The sequence below is a fragment of the Haliotis rubra genome, unplaced genomic scaffold (genome assembly GCF_003918875.1).
Source record: "Haliotis rubra isolate DU_JTF1 unplaced genomic scaffold, ASM391887v1 Scf733, whole genome shotgun sequence".
Taxonomy (NCBI): Eukaryota; Metazoa; Mollusca; class Gastropoda; order Lepetellida; family Haliotidae; genus Haliotis; species Haliotis rubra.
In genome coordinates, this window is record NW_025767450.1 from 458,404 (window position 1) to 472,909 (window position 14,506).

General features: G+C 40.3%; 1 protein-coding gene across 1 annotated transcript; it reads right to left on the bottom strand.

Moving 5' to 3' along the window:
- Positions 1–2,913: 2,913 nt before the first annotated feature.
- LOC124259703 (protein wech-like) lies at positions 2,914–12,561 on the bottom strand. Its single transcript, XM_046693892.1, has 3 exons — positions 12,528–12,561; positions 7,848–8,139; positions 2,914–7,180 (listed from the first exon to the last, which is right to left on the bottom strand). Exons 2-3 carry the CDS (start codon positions 8,137–8,139, stop codon positions 5,475–5,477), a joined length of 1,998 nt encoding a protein of 665 aa, XP_046549848.1. The 5' UTR covers positions 12,528–12,561; the 3' UTR covers positions 2,914–5,474.
- Positions 12,562–14,506: the final 1,945 nt, after the last annotated feature.

The following is a 14,506-nucleotide window of genomic DNA, read 5'->3' on the forward strand; positions in this document are numbered from 1 at the left end:
TTATGTGTAAGGCCTGGCTTTTTTTACAATGGTAGCAACCCCCCTGTCCAGTTATTTCATGAGTGAGTGAGTATCGTTTTACACCGCTTGTAGCAATATTCCAGCAATATCGCGGCGGATTACACCAGAAATGGGCTCCACACATTGCACCGATGTGGGGAGTCGAATCAGTGATCTTCGGCGTGACGAGCAAACGCTTTAACCACCTGGCTACCCCACCGCCAAGTTATATCATGGCGTGTCTGCTTAACGCCATGATTTGAAACATTACCCAGAGTACTTCATTATTTGAAGATGCCTATAAGAAACGTATCAATTCAAGATGTCGGGTATATATGTTTCATATCTATATTTAATGACAGGATATCAGGAATTAAATTACGGATATCACTAGAAAAACATGATTCAACATTTTAAAATTCTCTTACTATGTCATTAATCCAATTTAAGAAATAGAAAAATATTTTCAAGATATCATAATTTCCTTCAGTATGTTTGAATATAATTGTCCAATCTAAGAAAAAGTTATCATTCCACTTGTTCGCAACAATTTCTACTGTGATCTTCTGAATGCCTGATGGGACTTGCCATCAAGACATTGGGCAGCAGATTCACAAAATTCACCTCTCAATAAATGTATCTGGTATAATCAAAACATCTTAATCGATAGGAAAACTATTTTACGTGTATGTTAAAACAAACTTTCTAATATATTCAGGAGTCATTAACTCAGTTAGAGCATTCCTCAAAAGAAGTAATGTCAACTTAGCAACCATATATGTTAAACTTTTTGACTAGACAAAAACACGAAAGTCAAATATTTTACAGGACTTTACTTGAAACAAAATCAATCAAAAATCAGCATTGTGTAAAATGGAATAGGATACCAGAGAATGAAATCGATACAAACTATTGGCAACAATATAACCATATCCCGTTCCGCTGTCCCAAAGACACCAATCTGCAATGGTTTCAATACAAACTCTATCTTTTGCCAACAAATAATAGACTTTTTAAGATGCAATCGACCATGACTTGTGCAGCTATTCTTCTGGTTCTTTAGAGACTATAACACACCTATTTTATGATTGTAGCAAGGTTACTCCTATTTGGCAAAATCTGGAATTCTGGATGTAAATGTTAAGTTCACGAAAGAACCAAGTTTGCTCTGATTCGGCCATAAAAATAATGATCCAATCAACGTGATTTTTATCCTCTTCAAAAATATCTTCTTAGCTATAAAATATCCAAACAGATGCCAACCTTTCAGTTTTTACAACAGGAGCTTAAAAAAATATTACGAGCTGACAAAAATATTCTGCTATGATACGTTCAAGAATAAATCATTTATTCAAATTCTGGTCGATCTGCCACATTCCGCTTTCAGAATGATGTTTTAACTTCTGCATGATGTATTCTGTTAAATGTTTTCTAACTGAAATCTACAATATGTATTTAAACATGACTGGAATCTATGTACCAATATAAAAATAGAAAAAATAATAATTTGCTTCACCATATCCTAAAATCGTTTGTGATATCACGAATTAAATTGCAGATATCTGAAATCATTTGTATTTGAGATATCATTTCAAGATGTGTTGAAGTCACCTCGAGTGTAAGCTCTAATTTATTTCAACAATTGATGCAAATAATCCTCAGAATAATTATATCTTTAATTTCACTTTTGATATGAAATCATGGACTGAATTAAAGACGCCTGAAATACAATAATATATGTGATGAATTTGTGGATAAAACCTTTCGAGATATCTGGATTTATATGAATATTTACAGTGTGGTAGAAATTGTTTTTTTATAACGTCACACTCTCAGACATATCACAGAAGTGTACAGTTTAAGATGTCATATAAATTGTACTTTGAACATTAGAAATTAATTGAGGACATCTTCAATTACTTAAAATAATTATGTTTAAACGTGTTTGATATATTTAAATAAATTAATTCATGCTACATGTGAAAAAGGCTTGCCATGACTGATTACAATAATTTGTTATGTTCGGCAATATTTTCAATTCATGTATATATATGTTACAGTTACAGTCCCGGATGGGACTCAACCCAACAAAATGACTACAATCTGCACTTTACTGAAAAAGTGTAATCCCACATATAACATGTGTTAAATTTGACCACTTTCTAAATGGCATTGTGTAGTCATAGCTTCCGGCCGTTTGAGCCGAGCCAATTTACACTTGTCAGAGGGGCACACAAAGTCCGTGATTTAGACTACCAGTTGTCCGACTTCCATTTTTGTGAAAGCATCAGTGGCTGAGTGGGTTAGATGGCTGACTGTGTGTGCTGGCGATTAGGTGCCTGACTCTGAGAATGCGGGTTCGAATTCCGGAAGGGACTCAACACAACAAAATTACTAGAATCTCTACTTTACTGAGAAAGCATAGTCCCAAATATAACGTGTAAACTCTAACCACTCGCCAAATCCATCACACCATAAACAGACCCTGACGTTAATGGATCAGTACATTTGCAATACGATGCATGAAATTTAACGCATCTCTCCAGTAAAAATACAAATGTTGTACACATTGTATGTTCCAATAGGATCCACAATGGAGATAACAAGATCCTTGACCTTACCTGCGATATCTTCATAATTGTTTGCACGGGTACTATTAATTGCTCGAGACCCTTGGAATTCATTGCTACGGCAGCAAACTATAAAAGGATTTAGAATAAAAACATCTCAGATCATCATCTTGGAGTAGCCACCCGTTTGATACCAGTAACAAGGACTTCTCACTCACAGGTGTGAAAGAAAGGAGGTTCATCTCACGTGCTGTAGAGTTTACCTTATACTCTCTACAGTAATATCTGCACTCAGGAAATGCCAGCAGTGTCTGGTATTGGCTATTTACAACATAACAGGTCATACGTAATCTCTGTTTATTGGAAAGACATTTATCTAATAAACAGAAACTGTTAATGCAATAGAAATAGTGATGTCACACCAAACGCTTGGATGTTTGGTTTGTTGTGTACCGCCGCACTATTCAGTATGTAATGTAATGCCATACCAATAACCGTGTCTTCATTGGTTTAGCCCTGCTGCGTAGACAATACAACATTAAACTTATTCTAACTTGCATACGTTACAAGACGTTCAAAGGACATTCAGGAGATGCTCACTGACAGATTACCTCAGTCACACACTTTGTTAGACATACTAACAAAAGCGTCAAAACCGTTTCCCCATTCATAGGAAATCTCTGTTAAACGCTGAGTCGAGTGTACAATTGTGACTATATCACAAGCATATATTTGTTTCAGCAGTATAACAGATGCACGATGTTGTTTGCAAACAAACTGAGTCTGGACCTTACAATTCAGTGATTGTCACCATTCACACAAGTCGCACGTACAGTAATTGTACTCAGTCACACTGTACAGTAATTGTACCCAGCCGCTCTGTACAGTAATTGTACCCAGTCACACTGTACAGTAATTGTTCCCAGTCACACTGTACAGTAATTTTCCCCAGTCACACTGTACAGTAATTTTCCCCAGTCACACTGTAAGTAATTGTACCCAGTCACACTGTACTGTAATTGTACCCAGTCACACTGAACAGTAATTGTCCCGTCACACTATACAGTAATTGTACCCAGTCACACTGTACAGTAATTGTACCCAGTCACACTGTACAGTAATTGTACCCAGTCGTACTGTACAGTAATTGCACCCAGTCGCACTGCACAGTAATTGTACCCAGTCACACTGTACAGTACTTGTACCCAGTCGCACTGGACATTAATTGTACCCAGTCGCACTGTACAGTAATTGTACCAAGTCGCACTGCACAGTAATTGTACCCAGTCACACTGTACAGTACTTGTACCCAGTCCCACTGGACAGTTATTGTACCCAGTCGCACTGTACAGTAATTGTACCCAGCCGCTCTGTACAGTAATTGTACCCAGTCACACTGTACAGTAATCGTTCCCAGTCACACTGTACAGTAATTTTCCCAAGTCACACTGTACAGTAGTTTTCCCCAGTCACACTGTACAGTACTTTAACCCAGTCACAGTGTAAAGTAATTGTACCCAGTCGCACTGTACAGTACTTGTACCCAGTCACACTGTACAGTAATTGTCCCTAATCACACTGTACATTAATTGTACCCAGTCACAGTGTAAAGTAATTGTACCCAGTCACACTGTACAGTAATTGCCCCCAATCACACTGTACAGTACTTGTACCCAGTCACACTGCACAGTAATTGTACCCAGTCACACTGTACGGTAATTGTCCCCAATCACACTGTACAGTAATTGTACCCAGTCGCACTGTACAGTAATTGCACCCAGTCGTACTGTACAGTAATTGTACCCAGTCACACTGTACAGTACTTGTACCCAGTCGCACTGGATAGTAATTGTACCAAGTCACACTGTAAAGTAATTGTCCCCAGTCACACTGTACAGTAATTGTACCCAGTCACACTGTACAGTAATTGTCCCCAATCACACTGTACAGTACTTGTACCCATTCACACTGTACAGTTATTGTGCCCAGTCACTCTGTACAGTAATTGTCCCCAATCACACTGTACAGTAATTGTACCCAGTCACACTGTACAGTACTTGTACCCAGTCACACTGGATAGTAATGGTACCCAGTCGCACTGTAGAGTAATTGTACCCAGTAACACTGTACAGTAATTGTACCCAGTAACTCTGTACAGTAATTGTACCCAGTAACACTTTACAGTAATTGTACCCAGAAACACTGTACAGTAATTATACCCAGTAACACTGTACAGTAATTGTACCCAGTAACACTGAACAGTAATTGTACCCAGTAACGCTGTACAGTAATTGTACCCAGTCGCACTGTAGAGTAATTGTACCCAGTAACACTGTACATTAATTGCACCCAGTCGTGCTGTACAGTAATTGTACCCAGTCACACTGTACAGTACTTGTACCCAGTCGCACTGGACAGTAATTGTACCCAGTCGCACTATAGAGTAATTGTACCCAGTAACACTGTACAGTAATTGTACGCAGTCACACTGTACAGTAATTGTACCCAGTCGCGCTTTACAGTAATTGTACGCAGTCACACTGTACAGTAATTGTCCCTAATCACACTGTACAGTACTTGTACCCAGTCACACTGTAAAGTAATTGTACCCAGTCACACTGTACAGTAATTGTCCCCAATCACACTGTACAGTAATTGTCCCCAATCACACTGTACAGTAATTGTACCCAGTCACACTGTACAGTAATTGTACCCAGTCGCACTGTACAGTAATTGCACCCAGTCACACTGTATCTTACTCACACTCAATCACACTATTCAGTAGTTAAACCTTGTAACACTGTACATTACCAGCTCCGTCAATCTGCAGTCAGGAGGTGGTGGTAAATGTGGTTGATTATAGTATGTTCAGATGTAATGATCAAATGATAGTGAATCAAAGGTCTATACTGTGTTACTGAAACTGAATACTTTGATTTCACCTGAGTCCAAATTACAAACATACACACGGCCACGTCCATCTACACAAACTCCGAACGGGTATGAGACGCCATCATCTGCAGTGAGTATGTTTCTGACAAACCGTCCTGACTCAGTCAGTTGAACAACAGTATGTTGATAGTAGTCAGTAACCAGGATGTCACCTGTGCTGGTTCTTGTGATACCACGTGGACTTCCCAGTGTTGTGTGTCCTGGTGTAGGGTAGGTGAACACAACGTCCCCTCCAGCTGTCAGGCACAGGACACGCTTCGAACAGCTATCCGACACAAGGATGTTTCCTGTTCTTGTTGTACAAAGAAACTCAGGAATATGTATAATTTCCTTCCCACGAACTATAGGTTTAATTGACTTCAGGACGTTTCCTCTAGTGTCCAGAATATCCACACATTTGTCACTATTAGAACCTGCTGCTAGTGTTGACGGTGTCACAGACGTTATACCCCGGTACTGTTTGCTGGTTCTGATGGTCGACAGCAGCACCAGGTCAGGGTTCACTTCAACTGTTACAATCTGACTGGAACGCGGCACAGTGACAGCAACCTGGTTATCTTTCAGTCTTGTTATACCCCACGGTTTACCTCCCAGGCTGAGCTTGCTGTGATGTCGTTGTTTGTTCCTGGTGTAGAAGGACTTCACACTGTTGTTGCTGTAGTCTGTTACAACCACTGTGTCTGTACCATTCACCGGCAACACTGTTAAGTCACCATTGTACATATTACTCTCATCTCCAGCTACCTTAACGCTAATGGTGTCCTGTAACACAGGAGCAGCCTTCAGGTCCAGCATGTTACTGGTGTCTTGAGATACAGGTGTTGCCTCCAAGTTCACCATACCGTCATACTGGACATCTATCTCCCCCAGCTGTAGATCGTCCAGAGCTCTACTCAACATGTCTTCATTCTGTCTCAACATGATCCTGGCTATTCTACCCCTCTTCTTCACGTCTATGTCTCCATCAACCTCCACATCACCGGCCTCACATCCCTGATACAACTCATACACGCCCACGTCACACTCAGATTTTAGAATCTGGTCTATCAGCTCAGCCTGCCGTCGGTACATGTGTACTGACATTTCAACAGACTTTAGGTCGGCTGTCAGTTGTTCAATGTGCTTTTCAGAAACTTCTTTCAGTTCATCTAGAAGTTTATTTTCCATGAAAGTTATCTTTTCTCTCGCGTTGTTACCAAAAGACTTGATGTCATGTTCCATTCTTGCATATCGATCTTTCTCAGAAACGACGTTCACTTTAACAGCATCAACTTTTGCTTCCATTTGGATTTGCTTCTTCCAAATAGTTTTCTTCTTATTCAACAGCTGGGACTTTAATGCAGGTAACTCCGACTCCAGTGTGACAACTGATTCACATTTCCTGTGATAGATAACACAACAGGTGTGACAGGTGACTTTCTTGCAATCTTTGCACAGGAATTTGATGTTTTCATCCTTGTGTTCTTTACACTTAATGTTTCGTTTCCTGGGGATACTGGCCTCACTAGTCAGGTCAGTTGTATCGTGATGACGTGTGGATGAGATGCGACTGTGCGCCCTAGCACATTCATCACACAGGGCGTCATCACAAACAGAGCACCACACAGTCGCTGGAGTTGTCTCCCCTTCGCGATGACAGAACGTGCAGTTTTTTGTATCTGGACAAAAAAACCATGGTTGAATGAAAATCATTCAGCATCGTATCATCGAGTGTTTGTTCTCACGTGTAGCTATTTAAGGGCGGTAGGCAAGCCTTGTAGTCAAAGCGTTCGATCGTCATGCCAAAAATCCGGGTTCGATTTCCCAGATAGGCACAATGTGTGACACCTATTTCTGGTTTCCCCGCCATGATATTGCCGTAATATTGCCAAAGGCGGCATAGAACTAAACTCACTCACTCTATCTGTATACGTAATTGCACAATTTGTTGTGGTTTATGAATTATTGTTACTAGTAATTTTAGTGTAAGCTACCTCACAACACGATATATTAAACAAAGATATCCGCAAGACTGACTTCAGATTTCGGGAACTTGAATGACTAGTTTGACATAATGAAAATTGAAATTTGTATCAGTAAATAATGAATGTATTTACAATTACATGTAGATTTAGATCAGTCATTTTCACATTGAGTAAGGGGAGTGTGTTGCCTTCGCAAAGGTTAAGAGTCGAACATGGGGCGGCTACAAACTTTATACGATGACCACAGACGAATATTTCACAGATTTTACACGTGTCTATCCTTCCTTTCTTTTGAGAGTGATGCAAGACACATCCAAAAGACCATCGTGCATTGCAGTACCAGTTTACCATTGATCCTTACCTTTACATCCGGGACCAAATGAGTCTAGCAGTCCCTGGATGACAAAGCTCGGTTTGACGTCATCCGCCCACACATCTATTGGTCTCTCAGGGGAGGTCACTTTCGTCATCTTGCTGCAGAAAGGACACAGCAGAGACTTGGCACTGATGGCTTCCGGTTTGGTTTTGGTGTAGTTGACGACACATTTCCGACAGAATGTGTGATAACAGACAAGGGTGCATGGATTGTCAAATACTTCTGTACATATGGTGCATGTGAGAAAATGTTCTTGCAGTTTCTGAGACGTCGCCATCTGCAAAATGAAGATGCATTAAATCTACAATGTTATTACGCATTGCATGCTAACGGGACTATTTGCACTAGGCAATATGGCCAAAGTAACGGTTGCGTGTAATAGCATTTATACAAAATAAATGATATGTTGGTTGAAGTTATTTGAACCCTTTTTCATAAGCCCTTGTTCATTTAAAAAAATCAAATTAAACAGACTATTGTTGACAATCATTTATGAAATGTATTCATACCCTTGACCTCTGTTATGACGGCGTAATGCACTCGTTCTGTAAGTTGAATTGTGATATATTTTTGTGCTAATGTTGGATGGGTAAAAAATGAATATTTAACGAATGAATAAGGTCTTATACGGGACACCATTTAGTATTCTCTCTCTATATATAAACGATAGTAAGTGTTCATTTCAAATTTTTGGACATACCAGCGCAACCACAGCCGACAAGCCTCACAGATGTATGTGTGTGTGTGTGTGCGCGCGAGCGCGTGCGTGCACGTGTGTGTGTGTGTGTGTGTTCTGGAGAAAGACTGAAAATTCTAAGATCAAGGTCTTCTGCAATCAATATTTTGTGTGCCCACCCTGGGAGACAAGAACAGCCTGTTGGGGTGTCGTCTTGTGCAAATACCCCAGGTCACTTATCAGTCAAAGTTAAGCAATGTTGTACACAGAGAGTCCTTGGATGGTTGACAGGTTTATTTTCAGCTTGCGTGATCTCGGTACTGTGATGAAGTGACGAAGATGAAACACATTTGTTTCTGCCATTGTGTAAACTTGGCGTCCAAACAATCACACTGCTTCCGCCAACTACGTGGACGTCCAGCTTTCGTTTGACGCAAAACGTTGATGAAGACGACAACACACCCGCCATTTACACCAAGAAGCAACAATGACTCGTGCACTTGCCACATAAAGCGCTGACGTCGATATCAGCGCTCATTTGCATAACGAAAGTACCTAGGCTAGTGTCAACTGCTTGCGCCAACAAACGCAACTCCAGCTGTGAATATTTACTGTCTAAATATTTGATTAAATGTAGAAATGACAGCCCTAATAGTTTTCCATCTTGAGTCAATGTACCGTTATGTCCACAGACCGAGTCACCTGAGATTAGGCTGTACATATCGATATATCTGTATATAGTGAGAGTAGACCACGGAGCACAGAGGGAAGGACTTGAATTCTAAGACCATTATCACCATATTTCTTCACACCTTGTCGTTTGATCACCGCGTAATTACGTCGCTATACCTGGTCATTGTTAGAACTGTAGTGTACGTGAAGTCTGGCAAATACCGTCTGCACGTTTACTCAACTTCATTTCCTCGTTCCAGCCAGTCGGTGAAGGGTGAGGTTGAGCCACATAATAAACGGCTACTGGTCAGCAACGACACACAACACGACGTAAATGCACCCTCCGAGAAGACATGAGGGGGTCAGGGTTCGCGTGTCAAGTATACAACACGATAAAGCACATATACTTCTGCCATTGCTTACGTGCATTTATCTCTCAGTCATTTCCTCCCAATGTACGACTTTTGAAACTAATTTGACATATATTTTTTCTAGTCTGTCTCACAGTCCCTGAACCACATTATTTTCCCTACAGCCTAGCCTTCCCTGCAGTGCTAAAGCCAGAATTGAAGCAAGCTTAGATTTCTAGTTAGTCTCTCATAAAGGTCTTTCATGTATCACCAGAGGCGCTATCAACAGGTGCATTTCCGTTTATTATCGCGTATACAATGGACTAACCTAGATTGCAAAACTCATTTCTATAACGAAAGTAGGCTGTAAGAGATTGCCCAACAAATGCAGTGCCACTTGACACTATACACCCATACTTTCTCAAAACTGTATTATGTGTAGATATGATCATGATAGGCATAGTAATTTACTGACGTCAGTGCATCGGTAAGTCCACACACGAACTTGTGTGAGATGAGGGTAGTCGGTTCCCTGTACATAACGAAAGTAGACACGTCAACACAGCACAGGGAAGGTCACACACAGGAAACATAACACCATGGCTGAATTACCACACACAGGAAACATAGCACCAAGTCTGAATTACCACACACAGGAAACATAGCACTATGGCTGAATTACCACACACAGGAAACATAACACCATGGCTTAATTACCACACACAGGAAACATAGCACCATGGCTGAATTACCACACACAGGAAACATAGCACCATGGCTGAATTACTACACAGGGAAAAAGCACCATGTCTGAATTACCACACACAGGAAACATAGCACTATGGCTGAATTACCACACACAGGAAACATAACACCATGTCTGAATTACCACACACAGGAAAAATAACACTATGGCTGAATTACCACACACAGGAAACATAACACCATGGCTTAATTACCACACACAGGAAACATAACACCATGGCTGAATTACCACACACAGGAAACATAACACCATGGCTTAATTACCCACACAGGAAACATAACACCATGGCTGAATTACCACACACAGGAAGCATAATACCATGGCTGAATTACCACACACAGGAAGCAAAACACCATGGCTGAATTACACACAGGAAACATAACACTATGGCTGAATTACCACCCACAGGAAACATAACACCATGGCTGAATTACCACACAGGAAGCATAATACTATGGCTGAATTACCACCCACAGGAAACATGGGACCATGGCTGAATTACCACACACAGGAAACATAGCACCATGGCTGGATTACCACACACAGGAAACATAACACTATGTCTGGATTACCAAACACAGGAAACATAACACCATGGCTGAATTACCACACACGGGAAACATAACACTATGGCTTAATTACCACACACAGGAACATAGCACCATGGCTGAAATAGTAGACACAGGAAACATAACACCATGAGCCCAATTACCACACACAGGAACATAACACTATGTCTGAATTACCAAACACAGGAAACATAGCACCATGGCTGGATTACCATAACACACAGGAAACATAACACCATGAAGCCCAATTACCACACACAGGAAACATAGCACCATGGCTGAATTACCACACACAGGAAACATAGCACCATGGCTGGATTACCACACACAGGAAAAAAGCACCATGTCTGAATTACCACACACAGGAAACATAGCACCATGGCTGGATTACCACACACAGGGAAAAAAGCACCATGTCTGAATTACCCACACAGGAAACATAGCACTATGGCTGAATTACCACACACAGGAAACATAACACCATGGCTTAATTACCACACACAGGAAACATAACACTATGGCTGAATTACCACACACAGGAAACATAACACCATGGCTTAATTACCACACACAGGAAACATAACACCATGGCTGAATTACCACACAGGAAACATAACACCATGGCTGAATTACCCACACAGGAAGCATAACACCATGGCTGAATTACCACACACAGGAAACATAACACCATGGCTAAATTACCACACACAGGAAGCAAAACACCATGGCTGGATTACCACACAGGAAACATAACACTATGTCTGAATTACTACACACAGGAAACATAACACCATGGCTGAATTACCACACACAGGAAACATAATACTATGGCTGGATTACCACCCACAGAAACATAACACCATGGCTGAATTACCACACACAGGAAACATAACACCATGGCTGGATTACCACACAGGAAACATAACACTATGTCTGAATTACCAAACACAGGAAACATAACACCATGGCTGAATTACCACACACAGGAAACATAATACTATGGCTGAATTACCACAGACAGGAAACATAGGACCATGGCTGAATTACCACACACAGGAAACATAACACCATGGCTTAATTACCACACACAGGAAACATAACACTATGTCTGAATTACCACACACAGGAAACATAACACCATGGCTGAATTACCACACACAGGAAACATAATACTATGGCTGAATTACCACACACAGGAAACATAACACTATGTCTGAATTACCACACACAGGAAACATAACACCATGGCTGAAATAGTAGACACAGGAAACATAACACCATGTCGGAATTACCACACACAGGAAACTTAACACCATGGCTGAAATAGTAGACACAGGAAACATAACACCTTGGCTGAAATAGTAGACACAGGAAACATAACACCATGGCTGTAATAGTAGACACAGGAAACATAACACCATGGCTGAAATAGTAGACACAGGAAACATAACACCATGGCTGAAATAGTAGACACAGGAAACATAACACCATGGCTGAAATAGTGGACGATATTCACCGTATTACTTCACACCTTGTCCATCAATCACAGAGTAATGAATTGACTATAACCCGACATTGGAAGATTTGTAGTGTAAGTGAAGTCTGGCAAATATCCCCAACACGCCCACTTACCTTCACGTGCTCGTTCCATACAGGTGATGCAGATAGAGATTGTACCACGTGACGAATATCTACTGATTAGTGACAGGGGTCGGAGGTATCACGGGAATATTACGATAACGCACACACAGTTTCTTCGCACCTCTTTCATTCTGCGTGTCGTGTCTTTCGATTATAGGATCATACAAACTGATTTCAAAACATTCTCTGGCCGTCACGCCAGAGGTCGGGTTCGGAGCTCAACATGGGTACAATGCGCGAAGCTAATTTCTGGTGTGTACAGGGTGATCTGTTTGTGGTGCCTGATATCTGATGTCTGCCTCTTTATCTTGTTGACGATTCAGTTGCTGGTGATCTATAGCCCGTTTTTATATTGTAGTGTTGTCTATACTTATATTTTTTATGATAACGTACTAGTTTTATATTTTAGAGCTATGGTACACTAGTAGTTTTACTGTCCTTCGATGGCAGATTTTTATGTTCTAAACTTATTGATTTTAATGTTGATATAAATTATGTTGTTCTCGTCACGAAATGGCTGAAGTATTGCCGATGTGACGTTAAACTTAACTCACTCACTCACTCTTGTTGACGATCTGCAATATGACAGAGCGAAACGACTTCAAACCTCGTTCGTGATCAAAGCATGTTTTAGTTGATATCTGCACTGATACAGGTCCAAGACTGGGTGAAACCCACACGCACGGGAATGGTGCTGAGATACCTCATAATTTGACACACCAGAATTCTGGCATGCCCAAGGGATGCAACTCTGCGAATAGCGGCGCTTCACATGATTGGTCGACCCACGGCCAATCAAAACTATTAACAAGTGTGAAAGTGATGATTGTCTTTGGGCAATTTGATTCTTTGTTGACAACAAAAATGTTTTGTTTGTTTTTTGTTTTTTAGGTTTTCTTTGTGTGTGTAATGGCAACTATGACGGGGGTTCAGTCGACTATGTACTCTGCAGAGTTGTGTCCCATTGTGCGTTCGAATCTCACTTTTCCCCAGTTAAGTTTCTATATGTGTCAGTGCCATACACGTGTTCCTGGGTTTCACAAAAACATAAACGTCTGAGATCTGCATTACCTCGGGCTTTCCTACAACTACGTCATAACTATTACTAGATTACTGTTGAAAAACTCGTAACACCAAAACTCACTCACTCTCTGACCAAAATACATTGTACATGAACATGAAGGGAGGATTCAGCATTATTTCTCAGATCAGATTTATATAATCAAATTTTAATATTAATCGTTCTTTCTTTCCCAAAGATGGTACGAGGAATAAATTCCAATTGGAAATCGAGTTATTTGACATATTTTGTGTAATTTCTATGCCTGAGAAAAACACCTTTTCTTTGAGATATATCCAAGACAGAAATATATTTGTAATTTCACATGTTGATTTACTTTGGTCATAGCTATCCATCATGCACACTATCTAAACCCCCCATGTCACCAGACATGTTCTTGAACGTTGATTACATATAACACAATTATAAATCTAAAATCTGTCCATGTTTTGGGTATGTTGAATAGAGCTAGTAATATCAGGAATGGTGTCAAAAGCTTTCACTTTTATCTTATATTTGATTAACTAGTAGAGACCAAAAACCTTACATATTCAAAAGAAATCTATACTAAAAGCAGAAAGTATCCCACGCACTGATATTCAAAAAGTTGGTGGTGAAAACAATGCAAATTCTCCCTTAATGTAACAGCTAACGCCGCGAAAACACGACTCGATGTGGGGCGTGAATCCATGTATTGTCGAGCAGATCAGCAGAAGAAAAATACCCTATAAACATTTCATAATAAATATAAATCACGGTATGTTTGGTATCACAGTAGTATCACAGATTAATTAGCATGTATATTATGAGAAATGAAAAGGGGGATACAAACTGAAAAACATGTAACGCATGATCACACTGAACAAACAATAAATATATTAATAACAAACAGTTTTCCCTTTGAATTATT

What these genes read in the sequence shown, in the direction of transcription:
- LOC124259703 (XM_046693892.1), bottom strand. Translation starts at nt 8,139, where the DNA reads ATGGCGACGTCTCAGAAACTGCAAGAACATTTTCTCACATGCACCATA. An exon ending in ATTTGGTCCCGGATGTAAAG is followed by an intron (nt 7,181 to 7,847) that starts GTAAGGATCAAT and finishes TTTTTTGTCCAG; the next exon opens with ATACAAAAAACTGCACGTTC.